The sequence below is a fragment of the Loxodonta africana genome, chromosome 15 (assembly GCF_030014295.1).
Source record: "Loxodonta africana isolate mLoxAfr1 chromosome 15, mLoxAfr1.hap2, whole genome shotgun sequence".
In the NCBI taxonomy this organism is placed as follows: domain Eukaryota; kingdom Metazoa; phylum Chordata; class Mammalia; order Proboscidea; family Elephantidae; genus Loxodonta; species Loxodonta africana.
Window position 1 is genome coordinate 34,564,339 of NC_087356.1, and position 15,512 is coordinate 34,579,850.

General features: G+C 39.4%; 1 protein-coding gene across 1 annotated transcript; it reads right to left on the reverse strand.

Annotated features, from left to right (window-relative positions):
- Positions 1–4,635: 4,635 nt before the first annotated feature.
- On the reverse strand, positions 4,636–7,073 carry LOC100661552 (regenerating islet-derived protein 3-gamma-like). Its single transcript, XM_003413707.3, has 5 exons — positions 6,745–7,073; positions 6,069–6,187; positions 5,768–5,905; positions 4,989–5,115; positions 4,636–4,703 (listed from the first exon to the last, which is right to left on the reverse strand). The coding sequence occupies exons 1-5, from the start codon at positions 6,818–6,820 to the stop codon at positions 4,636–4,638; spliced, it is 528 nt and encodes a 175-aa protein (XP_003413755.1). The 5' UTR covers positions 6,821–7,073.
- Between the last annotated feature and the right edge of the window lie 8,439 nt (positions 7,074–15,512).

Below are 15,512 nucleotides of genomic sequence, written 5' to 3' on the forward strand. Positions count from 1 at the left end.
AGTGGAAAAGAGGAAGACCCTCAACGAGATGGATTGACACAGTGGCTGCAACAATGGGCTCAAGCATAACAATGATTGTAAGGAAGGCGCAGGACTGGGCACTGTTTTGTTTTGTTGTGCCTTGGGCCGCTATGAGTCGGAACCGACTCGACGGCACCTAACAACAACAACAACATGACATTTTGCAATGGTGTTTCATATTCTGCATTTTCAGAGAGACAGAAAGTATTTCTCTCTGGAAAATATCTGACAGCAAAGACCTGGTAATGAATTTCTTGTGCTGTGAAGCAATCACTAAGCAGCCACTTGGTTTATAGATCCAGATTAAGGATGCTGAGTGGTCTTGCTGGAGTTTCAGGTAAATTAACTTACATGATGTTCAACATGTCCATGTGAGGACCACAATGTTCAGCCTAAACCTGAGTTAGAGAGAGGAATTTTCAAATGGGTTAATAAGCCACAATATTACATATTTTTTCCCCAGGAAATCTCCTAATTCTCTTTCCTTTCATTGCTCTGGGACAGGGTATTATTTTTATTTTATCTTATCCAGATGCCTTATCCCTCATATACTTTTCTAAAATATACATCAGCAGTCTTAAAAAAAGTCTTAGATTTGAAAAATCAAGTCATCTGAACTGTACATATCAGTGGGACTGATTACTTCCAGAGGAAGTTTAAAACTAACCATGGTATATTTACATATAAGTGTTTGATCAAAGGGAAACTATAAAGGAACATTCACTTTGCAAGTTGACACTGTGGACTGAGAAGGAACAACCAAAAGTATAATAAAAATTGGAAAAATTATGTTTGATGGATGGCAAGTGTCAACAGCAAACTGACAATAAGAAAGTAGCTAATCAATCCCCTGATTTTCAATCTACCAAAATCGGGATGTCTCCTTTCTGTGGACAAAAACATGGGTTTTTATTCTTTTGATGTCAGTACTGTAGTAAATGTAGACTACTAAGCAACAACAAAACTTTTTAACAGTTTTCATTTTTTTATCTTCAATTGATTATGATAGCAAGCCTTATCTACTTGCAATTCTCTGCCTGAATGTGTGTGCAGCAATATTCACTGGGTATTTAATCAGCTTCATTATTCTTAGCCCTCCTTCCATTAGCACCCAAGTGTTCCTCTAGAGAACAACCCATCCTGCTGAGAATAAGGCTCCCAATGACTTGGGTGATATTGATTGCACCTCAAGATCCTGGATGGTCTATAAGTTGTGTGATTCAATCAACTAATGTCATCCTCTTTGCTATAGTAATTGCTCAAAGGTGTGCAGTAATTCTAAATTCAACCACCAGTGTGTGACATTCTTGACCATGTTAACGTGTTCATTTTTGCCTGAAAAAACAGTGAACCTCAGGATATTTCTTTTATAAATTTAGGAAAAATATATATATGTTCTCCCTTCTGGTATTGGTGAGGAATCAATAGCTCCCAGTTGCTGAAGACAACTGCCTTGAGCTGTAAATGTAAGACAGTAGGGGCTCTGGTGGTTCAGTGGTTAAAGCACATGGTTGCTAACCAAAAAGTCTGGTAGTTCAAACCCACCAGCAGCTTCACAGGAAAAAGATGTGGCAGTCTGCTTCTATAAAGATTTACAGCCTTGGAAACACGGTGCAGCAGTTCTACTCTTCCTTATGGGGTCACTATGAGTTGGAATGACTTGAGGACAATGGGTTTTTTGTTAGGCAGATAAGACAAGCATATGAAAAAGAGTAGACAAGAGAATCCCAGAAAAAGGGCACCTGGGTCCTGATTGAACAGGTCTCAAAACTTACTTTGAAATTAGATTTCTCGGTTACGTGATCCAAGCCAAATCACAGTGCGATCTTTTTTACTTACAACTGAAAATGTCCTTTCTTATTTCACTCAGCAATAATAAAATAAAAAAAAAAGCAATAAGTCAGACACAAAATGAGAAATCTTGTATGATCTCGCTTACACAAAATACTCAGAATATGCAAATGCACAGAGACCAAAGTATATTAGTGGTTTTCAGGGGTGGAATGGAAGGGAAGGTGGGGAGGTATTGCTAAAGAGGTACAGAGTTTCTGTCAAGGGCAACAAAAAAATTGGAAATGGATTGTGGTGATGGTTACACAATAAAGGCAATGGAATTCGTGTTACCAAATTGTATATGTAAAATGGCAAGTTTTTGTCATATATATTTCATCACACACAAAAAAAATCAAACGATACCTTAAAAAAAAAAAAAAGTCCTTTATTATACAATGGGGATCTCCAAAGGCAAGAAGCAAGAACAGGCTCTGATGTTGATAGCTGCAGTGACTCACCTGGCACTAAAGTCAGAGCTCAGACAAAAAGATGAGCTGACACAAGAACAATCAGCACGGACTTTTCTAACCTATTTTATTATTTTCACCAGGACGGAAAATGAAGACCTGTGGCATCTTATAATCATAAATTCATGAAAACTTATGGAAAAGTGCTTCCATAAAAAGTACTAAATGGACTTTTAGTTAAGACAGCCGAGCTTGGAAAGAGTAAAGGAAATTTGGCAAGCACAGATGAAGAAAATTAGACATTGTCCTTGCATGTCATATATTTCTTTGAGAAGAAATATCCCTAAAGAACAATGCTATGGTGATCCTGGTCCACGTGGATAATTTTGTCCATGTATCAAATAAAAACCTCTTTCCAGATGAGGGAATTTGTCCTCAACTTTTATTAGCCAAGTATATATTTTTTCCACAATAGAAACATGTCACTATGTACAGGTGGCAATGAGGTAGAAGGTCTTGGAATATCCAGATTAATACATATGAATAATACATGGATACACACGAAATACACGTAAATGTACCCACTCCTTACTTATTGACATGGTGAGGTTCCAAAGACTAGGTCTTTATGTGAAAATTGGTGTTATGAGAAAATGGAGGATGACCACATCAGATCACAAAATATTATATGGGACACATTTGTCCCTCAGGTGAAAATGTTGGTGGGTGCTATATGTCCCCATCAGATGAAAGAGTTATTACCAGATGTACATTTTAGTGTGTAAAATAGTCTGATACATTTTTTACTATTGTTGTAAATGTGATGTCAGATAATGAGATAGCCAGTAAGTGAGGAAGCAGTGGTTAAAGTGTCAGCTGCTAACAAAAATGTCAGTACTTTGCATCCACCAGCTGCTTCTTGGGAATCCTACGGGGGGCAGTTCTACTCTGTCCTATAGGGTCCCTTTAAGTTGGAATAGGCTGTATGGCATTGGGTTTTTTTTTTTTGGGGGGGGTTAATTATAATACAGATTCATAGTAAGTTTTATTTTTCCCTTCACTCACACAAGGGAAGCCTCTTCAAAAAAATCATTTATTAAAATTTTTATTCAGTCAAATATATTAAGAGAAATCCTGCCAGACATTAAGATCATCTCAACTCCAATTCTGATTGAAGCCAGAACATATTTCAAGGCACAAGACACTGGATGTACTAGGTCCCTGTTCAAGGACCCTCTAGGTCCAGAGCAACACATACTGCAATGGACAGGTGCTGGTATCCAAATAGTTTGCTAATCAGCCATGGCAAGGTAAGTACAGAAAGTGAAAGACAGTAGAAAATTTTATCGCCGTTTTATAGATTAATTTTATGTATGTTAAAGCTAATTTTAAAAATTGGGCTTGCCAACTCTTCAGACAGGGGTTGGACTGGACAATGGGTTGGAGAGGGATGCTGGTGAGGAGTGAGCTTCTTGGATCAGGTGGACACTTGAGACTATGTTGGTATCTCCTGCCTGGAGGGGAGATGAGAGGGTAGAGGGGCTTAGAAGCTGGTGAAACGGACATGGAAAGAGAGAGTGGAGGGAGGGAGTGGGCTGTGTCATTAGGCGGTGAGCAACTGGGAGTATGTAGCAAGGTGTATATAAGTTTTTGTGTGAGAGGCTGACTTGATTTGTAAACTTTCACTTAAAACACAATAGAATTTTTAAAAAAAAACTCAAAAAAATTGGGCTTGTATTTTGATTACTTCTTTTATCCATTTCACTTTTGATTAATTCATTTTAATTATATTTTACTGACATTAGCTCATGATAGATAGACTGAACTTAAAAAAAAAAAAAACTTCATCCCTGATAAGTTTGAAAAGTACTGTTCCAGCACCATCAGAGTCCTCTAAGGTGGGCTGTGTCACACCGTCTGACCTGGGCTGGGGGGATGTATGTGCTGTACAGCATGTAGGAGAGTAATGTCTATCCACAACCTAAGCCCTCCATGTGCAGGGGCCACACCCTCATCACAAATATACTAGCAGGAATTTACATTTCATCATTTACCTGAGGATTGACAGAAATTGCACAAGGACAAAACCCACAGTGTTTGCTCCCCCACCCACTTTCTCCTCCTCGGGGTCTGACTATGAGACTGGAACACACAAGTACAGAATAAAATTTTATTATTCCTCTTTGAGGCCTCAGGCCATGGAACAGACAGAAGATCTTGAAAAGAGTGTTGAGAGGAGGTAAGAGAAAGGAGGCTCAGAATGAGGAGGTTAGCTTGAGGGCATACGGGAGAATATTCTCTTCCTGGGTGGGTCTGTGCACTGGGTCTCAAGTCCATGATGATCAACCAGTTCTAGCTGCTAACTTCAGTCATCCTAGTTCTTGAACTTGCAGACATAGGGTAACCTCTGTTCACAGTTGTAATCTTTCCATTTCAGGAATCCTGGAAAGGCAAAGAGGTAAGGTGGATGGTATTGGTAGAGCCTGTGAACCCAATGAGGAGGTATCCCATATTTTGGTCTAGGATTCAAAGCCTCTTTTTAATCTTCCCTAGTGTCCCACTCAGGTAAAGGAAACACAAAGAAAGGAGAGATGAGAGAGGATGGTAGAAGAAAAACCAACATTGCCTTTTCCAACACTGAATTTTCCAACATGGACCTTTCCTGAATGTCAGGCAATAAGGGAATGGAGAGGGAGAGAAGAAGCAAGTTGCTCCACTGTTTCTTACCTGTGTTTCGGGACACGGTCCCACAGTAACCAGGGTTTGTGACAGTGGAGGGATTTCTCTCCCAGGCAAAGTAATTCATCAAGTCAGTGCTACTCCACTCCCATCCACCTGCATCGAGTTCAGAGCCCTATAAAATAAAGGAAGGAACCAAGTTAGGGGAATGGCCAATACAACTCCCGTTGTCAGATCCCCTTAGCTGAAATGCCTGATCCTCTCTCCAACATCAGGAAATTTGGTCTGTTCTTCCAGGTGTTGCCCCAGGGCATTTCCTCTGGGAAGCTCTCCCTTAAATCTACACTCCTTTTGACAAATTCTAAGCCAATCGAACCACTCAAACTAGCATGTTACTGGCTAAACAACGTTTGGTGATACATTTGTGATTAGCCTCTGAACCTCAAAAACAATGTCAGTTCTATAGAAGCAATATATATATATATATACACATATACACTCACACACATATATCTACTTTATGTAGGCTCTCCTCAGCATGGTTTACTCAGACTCCTGACCTCAGAGAACTAAATAACAAAGCCTCATGTGAGAACTGTGAGAAAAGTATAAAAGAGGCACAGAAGCTTTAGCTGTAGACCAGAACCTCCACAGAACTCAGCTCTCCAGCTGGCCTCAAGGCCCTCCTTTTCCCCCCAAATGTCCCCCAGGATCTCTGAGCTCCAGGGTTCCATCGACTACTTCCTGGGCAGGCACAAAGGACAAAGACTGAGGGTGGTGACAACAGCCATTTGAGAGCAAAGAAAAAGAAAAGAACGGAATCACACCAGTGTGGGGTCATGGAGCCCAATCCAGATGTTTGTGTAGGAGCTTGAAATGCTCTTCACCAGTGAACCCACGAAATATGCCTCAGGCTCACTGAGCACAGACACGAGGTGTCCTGAGGACCGCTTCTGGCAGGCCATCTGTGTGGGGAATGAAGAGACAGAGAGGGGGTTGGGACCTCACTGGGTAGGTGCACGTTCTCACCACCTAGGCACTCCGAAAAGTGGAGGCCTCCCTGCAACCCAATTCTGGTTTCCCACATACTTTCTCCTGTGATCCTCACGCCCACATCACACTACATACATCTGCATCCACCCAGGTTTTTGGCGTCGTAAACAAGGCATAGCAGTAGGAGCCATAAGCTTTGGAGCCTCTAGGACAGCTGATCCTTGCAGAGCGATCTTCCTTTGAGGTGTCTTCACCTGTGGTGGGAAGAAAATAGAGGAACATGGTGAGATGAAGAGTGGTGATTGGGAAGGAGCAGGTGGAGAGGCTACATTGAAGGAATGTCTGTGGGGCCAGTGCCTAGGGAGTGATGCCACACTCCTCACCACTTCTCACCTTTGCCAACTCTTTCAGAATTTCCTGATCTTGAAGCAGTCACTCTAAATGGCAGACCATCGCCCTTCTTTTTACCCTTCCCCCTTCTTCAATGGTCAGATCTTCCTGGATGACTGTCCCTATACTGGGGTCTCTCTATAATGCATCATTGACTCTTCATACTTTATCTCTTCAGCCTCCCAACACTAATTAGACTCCATGGACAAAATGAGAAGTCATCTATTCCACTGTTATTGAACCACTCTGATGACTCCCACAACTAGTTAACTGGAGGATTTAGCAATGATGAGGGAGTTGCAGACCATTTGATTATGTAGTAATATACGTCACAATTACATGTGTTACACAGGTGGTTTTCTCCTCTTCTTGTCCCTGAGCATTCACAAGGAAGTCAGTGTTAAAGGCAGAGAAATCTCACCTTGGACTTGGGATAGGAGGAACAGACAGGAGAGCAGCATCCAGGACGTGCTGGAGAGTGCCATGGGACACAGCATTGTGTCTGTGGGTGGAGAAGACAATCAGAGATCACTAAGGGAATGGTGATCAGAGAGGGAGTACATGGAGAGATCTCCCCTGCCCTATCTCTTGTCTTTTCCTTTGAACCCCTAGAAATAAACTGACCTTGGTGACATCCACTCTTTTCTATAGTTCTGGAGAGAACTGAGGAACTTGTATCCCTAATCCCCCAAGCCATCCCTTTACTGAATCTGAACTTCTATGTTCTGCGAGGACTGGGGTCCTCCTATACCTTCCCCCATAATGTGCGAGGGAAAACCCCTGTTGTGGGTCTCATCTTCCTGCAGCTCTCACTTACCTGTCTTGCAGAGGTCTGGAATGGTTTGTCAGGAGTGGAAAGCCTGGGCTTCTATATGAGGACCTGAGGGAGGGGCACTGAAATCAATACCAGGAATGTGTAGGTGGTCCAAGGGTCATGGGGAAGGACTTGGCATAGGTTCAAGGAGATTCCTGCAGTGGGGAGGAGACTCTTCCCAGTAAAGGCTGGGAATTGCACAAATATTACTTCTTTCCTGTCATCAGTCCAGCACTTTTCCCAAGAACAAATGGAGTTTGACCTTTCCCCAATCTCTTCCTTGTCAGGGGCCTGTGGCACAAAATGCGATATTAAATTTTTAAGTGTAATATCCAAAGGAATAGTTCTTCTAATTGATCTCTCAAGAAGTCACTTTCTCAATTTCTTTCTACCTTGTGTACCTTATGTATAAGATTAAATAAATTATGGATAGTAAGTTGGTATAGGAATTATAAGCAGCACAAATAGTTGAAGGCCTGAAGAACTGAAATTAGAATTAAGAGAGATGGCTCAGTATTGTTGCTTAAACATTAGCAGCAAGATTCCAAAAAAATTCAGAGTGATCTCACAAGTCAATAGATGAGCCAGGATCTTAAGGAAAATCAGATGAATAACCTTGTCTTCCCAGTCTTCTGGGAGTTATCAGTTGCCAACAAGTCGATTTCAGCTCATGCCAACCCCATATGAGTCAGAGTAGAAATGTACTCCACAGGGTTTTTAATGGCTGATCTTTCTGAAGTAGATGGCCAGTCATTTCTTTCAAGATACCCCTGGATGGACTTGAACCTCCAGCCTTTCCGTTAGCAGTTGAGTACTTTAATGGTTTGTACCACTCAAGGACTCCTTCTGAGAGTAGTGTATCACTAAAGAACAATGCTAATGTGATAGAATGAGAAGTAATGACTCTCGCCCTTTTATTATTATAAGCTAGGATCAGTGCAGGGGATGGAGAGCAATGTGTAAGGAGGGCTATATTTAAATAATGCAGAGTAGAAGGAAGAATGAGTAAGGGTGAAAGAAGCAACAGAACAGATGTTGGATGAGAACATGGACATGATGAGAGTATATACATGCTCACCACTCCATGGCTGCCTACAAATTTCCTTGCAAGACTTTCATTTGGCTGCAGATTAAAAATCATTTCCATTATATTGGTAGTGAGAGGGTGGCTAGCATCTTACGCGGACACTGAGAAAAGTTCCTTCAGTCAGGCTTACTTCTAAGTTGGCAGTTTTGCACCTCAGAGAAACCTACCATGTGCTATTACAGTTAAGTAGAGAATTTCTTTGTACTTTGGCTATCTATGTTGAAATATTTAGGAGTGAAGTGTTATGATGTTTGCAACTTAATTTTATATTAATCAAGAAAAAGTGTGTGTGTGTGTGTGAGTGTGCATGTAGGAAGACAGACACAGAGAGAGAAACAGAGAAACCCAGAGAGAAAGAAATAAAGCAAAAATTAGAAAGTGATAACAGTTATTGAATATTAAGTGGAAGGTGTCAGGGTGATTGTTCCTCATACTATTCTTTCAATTTTTCTGTATGTTTAAAATTTTCCTAACAGAAAATTACAGTTTAACTTATATGCCCCCTGTCAATGGTAACACATATGTCCTTTTCTCAACATAGCAAAATAGCATAGCAGAGAAATATTTATTGTGTCAAATAATGCATACATACAGGAAAGAAATTTTACAAATCCAAATAAAATATTACAGTTTTATAAATAAACACTAAATATCTGAAGTGATATGTGACTATGTAAATAAACAAATAAAAACAAAACAATTCAGTGATATGTATTCTGAGTCTAAACAGAACAAATTATGTTTTCAGAGTTAAAAAGAATGGACAAGTCATCAGACCCCACCTTTCAAAGCAGAGTTTTACTCTTTTGAAGGTGGGAATCTTGCCTGGGTGCTTCATTCATCTGTAAGGTAGTCTTCACCTGGCCCAGTCAAAGAAGAGCCCAGGATCTGCACAGATTAAAGCAAAATTACAGATGGGTCCTCCATCTAAACTTAGCGGTTCAAATCCATCTGACAGTTCCACAGGAGAAAGGCCTGGCAAAATGCTAGTGTAAAGAGTACAGCCAAGAAAACACTATGGAGCAGTTCTACTCTGTAACGCATTGGATTGCCATGAGTCAGGGGCTGAGTAGATCGCAACTCACAACAGCAACAACTTCACCACTTCACTTATCCTCTTCATCCTGTGCTCTGGAACGTGGAGTGCCTCAGGAGAATTAACAAATCTAATAGGCTCACCCATAAGAATTTATAGAAACTTAGTTTTGTGCAGATTTATTTTTAATTGAAATAATGAAACGTATATAATCAACCTTAAAATTATAATATCTCTAATTTCAATGGAAGATTTTGTTTCCCATGACCACTCATTAGCCTCGTTAAAGTTTAGTCATTTTTCTTTTGTTTATAATTTCTCTTCCTATCAATTCTTACTACGCAAAAACAGAGAGCTGAAATTAAGTTCCAATAGTGTATTGATAAAGGTTCCTTACAATTCACTGCTTGGTCGTGAGAGAGGAGCCCTTACTCTTTGAGTAATCAAAGTTAATTTTTAAGAAGTTTTCTTCGGCAAAAGATAAGACGTCCAGCTTGCACTTTTTATTCTTATTATCTTCGCAATCCAATAATATTTGCAGACAAGCTTTCAAGAAGTAATACAGGGGGAAATGACGACTTTGCAAGAGTCCAGTATAATTATTCTCAGGGTGGCAAAACGTGTATAGTTACTGAGAAATGGTTCAACTAGTCCCTAAGTCAAAAATAGCTTTGACACTTACCAGAGATTTACCAATAAAGCACACCTCTCTGAGATATATTAATCAGATGTCCAGGATGCCACTTCAGTCCTTTCATCTTATCTCAAGCTTGTAGAAAGAGATGGTAAAGGCTAAAGTGAGTTCATGTGTCCCTTGTCAAACAAGGCAGGGTGGCTAACCCGCAAAGTCTCTGAGGCCGATAAAGGAATTGTCAAAGTGTTAGAAAGCTGATACCACAGTTTCTGTAATTTGGTCAGACATTTATGGAAGCAATGAACAGTAAATGTCTTATGGCATGTATGGTTATTGGGGCAATAAAGTTTTTCTTTATCAGAAAACTATGTTAATTTTTAGTTGGCTTCAGTTTCTCTCTTTGATCTTGGATCAGTTTCCTGTGGCCTATCATGTTAGTTATTCTAGCTATTGTGTATTTTACGAAGGTCATTGCTTGTTATTTTATTTTTCCTTTAGGAAAAACTAGTCATAATTCAAAGTATTCTTCATCTGGGAAGAAAATTTAGATCATGTTTCCCTCTGACTAGCATCAATTATATCAAAACTTTGTTGGCAAAGAAATTGAAGTTGTCACAGATTTCATTGTGCTTGAGTAAAACAATCAATGTCTGTGGGAGCAGCAGCCAAGAAATCAAACAGGATATTACGTTGGGAAAATTTGCTGCAAAAGACCTCTTTAAAGTGTTGAAAAGCAAAGACGTCACTTTCGTGACTAAGGTGTGCTTCACCCAAACCAAGGCCATGTCAATCTCCTCACATGCATGTGAAAACTGGACAACGAAAAAGGAGGATTGAAGGAGAATTGACACATTTGAATTGCGGTGTTGGTGAAGAATATTGAATATTCTGTGACCTGCCAGAAGAAGAAACAAATCAGACTTGGAAGGAGTATAGCCAGAATGCTCCTTAGAAGAGAGATCAAGCCTTCTTGCTTACTTTGAACATGTCATCACAGGGGATCAATCACTAGAAAAGTGGAGGTAAAGTGGAGGGTTAGCAAAAATGAGAGAAACCTTCCATGAGATGGAATGATATGGTGGCTGTAACAATGGATTCAAACATACCAATGATTTTGACAATGGCACAGGACCAGGCAATGTATTGTCATATTATACACAAGGTCACCATGAGTGAGAGCTGATTCGATGGCAACTAACAACAATAACAAATCGTATTTTAAGTAACATCCTGCAACTTGTTTCTTGTTCAACCTTAAGTTTGGAAATCTGTCTAGATTGAGATAAATAGATAAATAGGTCTTACATATTGATATTTAGTATTTTATCATATAAATATTCTACAACTATAGAGGAATGTATTCATTCCTCAACTGGTGGGAATTTACCACATTTTATTCATTTTAAGATGTGTCATTTTTTAGAGTTTAGAGTTTCTGAATCTGGATACAGTGCTGATAAAGACAAACACAGCCTCCACTTTCAACTGTGCAGGACAAGGGCAAGCATATTCTTTCTCAGGCCAGATAATAAAAAGTTTAGGATCCGTGGGCCATACGCTGTCTTCATTTCTGCCAGGGTAGCATGAAACCAGCCATTGCCAACAAGTAAATGAGTGGGCATGCCTGTGTTCTAATTAAATATTACTTAAGGATACTGAAATTCTAAATTCATGTAATTTTCATGTGTCATAAAATATTATTCTTCTTTAGATTGTTTTCCAACCGTTTAAAAACCTGAAGACTATTCTTAGCTCACAGGCCATATAAAAACAAGCAGTGGGCCAGATTTGCCCAGCTGACTACAGTTTACTGACAACTAATGTAGAAACTGAGAAACAAATTAATAAACAAATCACACAATTATTTAATCACAATATAGTAAGAGCTCTGAAGGACAGGTAGAAGAACTTTAAGAGCATAAAACAGAAGGCACCTGCCCTGGTCTTAGGGGATAGACACAAGTTGGTCTGATTCCAAGAAGACTGACTTTGATCGTTTTTGTTCCGTTTGGAACTGAGAAATAGCTGTTTAGTGAATGCACCCAGACTAACCAACTGTGAGCTTTATATTCACTAAGCAAAAAAAAAAAAAAAAAAACTCAGAAAAACACGTTCATCTTAAATGTACTTTCTTTAAGTTAGAGCATGCTCATTCTCTAATATTTTCAGAAGACCCGTTGTGAGCAAGGAAGCTCAAAAATATACAAGTTTACTTTCTTTGTATTAATGTGCTTTGTCTCTCTATGGCAGCTACTTAGGGGGAGATAGAAAATTGTACCTGGAACAAGGGATCTCATCAGAGTGAGGCCCAGGCATCTGGACAAAGGTCCAAAGAGCAGAGTCAGATGCACACCTACAACGTGAGCAAATATCATCCAGCTTCAAGACTTTTTACTGAATAAACCCTAATATGTTGTTCCTAGAAGTAATTAGTGAATATGCTTCCTCTGCTACCCCCATTCACCTAGCTGCAGACTTTATGAATATGCAGATTGTTGTTGTTGTTAGGTGCTAGCAAGTCAATTCTGACTCATAGTGATCCTATGTACAGCAAAACAAAACACTGCCCGGTCCTATGCCATCTTCACAATCATTGCTATGTTGAGACCTTTGTTGCAGCCACTGTGTCAATTCATCTCGTTCAGGGTCTTCCTCTTTTTTGCTGACCCTCTACTTTACCAGGCATGATTTTCTTCTCTGGAGACAAGTTCTTCCTGATAACATGTCCAAAGTTCATGAGGTGAAGTCTCACCGTCCTCACTTCTAGGGAACATTCTGGCCGTACTTCTTCCAAGACTGATTTGTTTGTCCTTCTGGCAGCCTACGACATAGTCAATATTCTTCCTCAACACTGTAGTTCAAAGGCATCAATTTTTCAGTCTTCCTTATTCATTGTCCAGCTTTCACAGACATATGAGGGGATTGAAAATACCATGGCTTGGGTCAGGCGTACCTTAGTCCTCAAAGTGATATCTTTGCTTTTAAGATTTAAAGAGGTCTTTTGCAGCAGATTTGTCCAACACAATGCGGCATTTGATTTCTTGACTGCTGCCTCCATGAGCGTTGTTTGTGGATCCAAGCAAAATGAAATCCTTGAAAACTTCAATCTTTTTTTCTGTTTCTCATGATGTTGCTTATTGGTCTAATTGTGAGAATTTTGGGTATTTTTTTTTTTTTTTTTATGGTGAGGTGTAATCCATACTGAAGGCTATGGTCTTTGGTCTTCATCAGTAAGTGCTTCAAGTCCTCTTCACTTTCAGCAAGCAAAGTTGTGCCATCTGCATAACGCAGGTTGTTAATGAGTCTCCCTCCAATCATGATGCGTTCTTCTTCAAATAGTCCTGCTTTTCAGATTGCTTGCTCAGCATACAGATTGAATAAGGACGATGAAAGGATACAACTGTGACACATACCTTTCTTTATTTTAAACCATGTACTACCACCTTGTTCTGTTCAAACAACTGCATTTTGGCTTATGTGCAAGTTCTGCTGGAGCCCAATTAAGTTGGAGAATTCCCATTCTTCTCGGTATTATCCATAATTTGTTATGATCCATACAGCTGAATGCCTTTGCTTAGTCAATAAAACACAGGTAAATATTTTTTGGGCAAAAAGGGCTAATAACCTTAATATGTAACAATTTTCTATAAATTGATTTTAAAAATTAACAATTCAACAGAAAAACAAAATTGCAGGGAATATAAACAGACTGTTCACAGTAAAGGAAATACAATTACCTTTTGAAATACAAAAACATAATCAAACAATTATAAATATGCTCATGCATAATTTAAAAAATTGCAAATTAAAACTATACTGAATCTATTAGAATGGTAAAAATCAAGAAGTTTGATTACAAACTATGTGAACAGGACTGTGGGGAAGTAGAATCCCCATAACTGCCTGGAGGGTGGATAATTTAGTGTGACACCTATTGAAGATTGGGTTTATATCATCCAAATGATAATATAAATAAGAGAAATCAAGAAGTATCCTTTCAACAGCTGGCTGGCTCAGCCTGCAGGGTCTACCACCGCACTCCCTCCATGACACCTTCCTCCCTTCCCTCCATCCAGCAAAAAAGCACATGGAGGTACAGGGCCTTCTACATTGTCCACATACAAAGCTAATGGCATTATGAATGTATAAGTAATTCACCAGATTTCTGGCCCCAAGTCAAAGCCTAATAAAGGCTAATTCCCCACCTCTCCAACCACAGTCATAAGTCTGGCTTCTTCCACACAAGGGGACCACCATAATTGATGGCTACATTTCAATGACAAAATAGTCAATATACTGGGCAAACTTGTCTACCCATTTCTTGTAAGCCACGTCTGCAATTTATGAACCTTCTAATTTATCATTGCTCCAGGAATTTATTGATTTTTTTTTTTAAAAACCAGTAGCCGGTATCTGCCATTGCTGGTGCCAAATGGAGTTGATTTTAAGCAACACAATCATTTCAGTCTTTATGTATGTAAGTAATCTGCAATTTTTATTATTTCACCCCACTTTCTGAAACCTCCCAGTCCTGAGAGAATCTGTGATTTATGGCCTTCATATTGAAGGAACAAATCAGCATTTCTTCAAAACAGGAGCTCTGTTGAACATTATAGTTGGCAGAATTCTGCAGATGTCCCTCAAGATTCCTCTCCCCTGGCTATTCAATCAAACACTAATCTAGGTACTGATGTAAAGGGACATTGCAGTGTAATTAAGGCTACTAATCAGCTGACTTTAATGGGGAGAGTATTCTTGATTACCAAGCTGAGCATAATCTAATCACATGAGCACTTAAAAGCAGAAGAGGATGACAAAAAAACCAGTTGAGTTGTGACAGAAGCAGAAGGGCAGAGAGATGAGGCAGAAGGGGAGGTCACAGAGATTCTAATAAGGAGAAGGATTCACCCTGCCATTGCTGGCCTTGAAGATGAAGGAAGGGGTCCATGAACAAATTCTTTAAAAGGAAGTAACTAGATCTAGCCTACACTAACAGGGAGCAGATTACACAAAAGCATGAATACCAGAGGTTGGGGCTTACTGAGGGCCATCTTTGAAAGCAATCTTCTACGTGTCCTTTAGATCTCAATTATTTTGGGACTTTCCCAAATGGATACCATAAAAACTTTCTCCTTTTCCTCAATATGAAAAATAACAGGAATGATGCATTGAATTTGCATTCTCCAGATTTTAATTTACCCCCAAAAATTATTAGAACATTTTTTTCTTTACAAAACCCAGGTATAAAATAAAAGTTTGCCAACTTAAAAAAATATATTTTATGAAAAAACTTCAATGAAGGGGTAGAATCTACAATGAGTAAAGTCGGTAAAACTGAAGGCCGAAGAAATGGTACATAACACTGTGTTTAGTTTAGTTGTTAAAGTTGCTTCTACAGGGTACGGATTAAAAGATCTAATACTTCTGTACATGTATACTGAAAATGACCAATTAAGTAAATGGATGGCAGATGGTAGGAATTTGGTTTCTCACTGCAGAAGTAGGAGGTTAGAGAAGAAAGTGGTAATGGATTACAGTTGGAAACATCAGTATGAACTCATATTTAATGTAATAGAGGTAGGGCTGGTTACATATATAAATTTTCATATATGGGTTAG

What these genes read in the sequence shown, in the direction of transcription:
- LOC100661552 (XM_003413707.3), bottom strand. Translation starts at nt 6,820, where the DNA reads ATGCTGTGTCCCATGGCACTCTCCAGCACGTCCTGGATGCTGCTCTCC. An exon ending in CCTCCTATCCCAAGTCCAAG is followed by an intron (nt 6,188 to 6,744) that starts GTGAGATTTCTC and finishes TTCCCACCACAG; the next exon opens with GTGAAGACACCTCAAAGGAA. An exon ending in GACCGTGTCCCGAAACACAG is followed by an intron (nt 4,704 to 4,988) that starts GTAAGAAACAGT and finishes TTGCCTTTCCAG; the next exon opens with GATTCCTGAAATGGAAAGAT.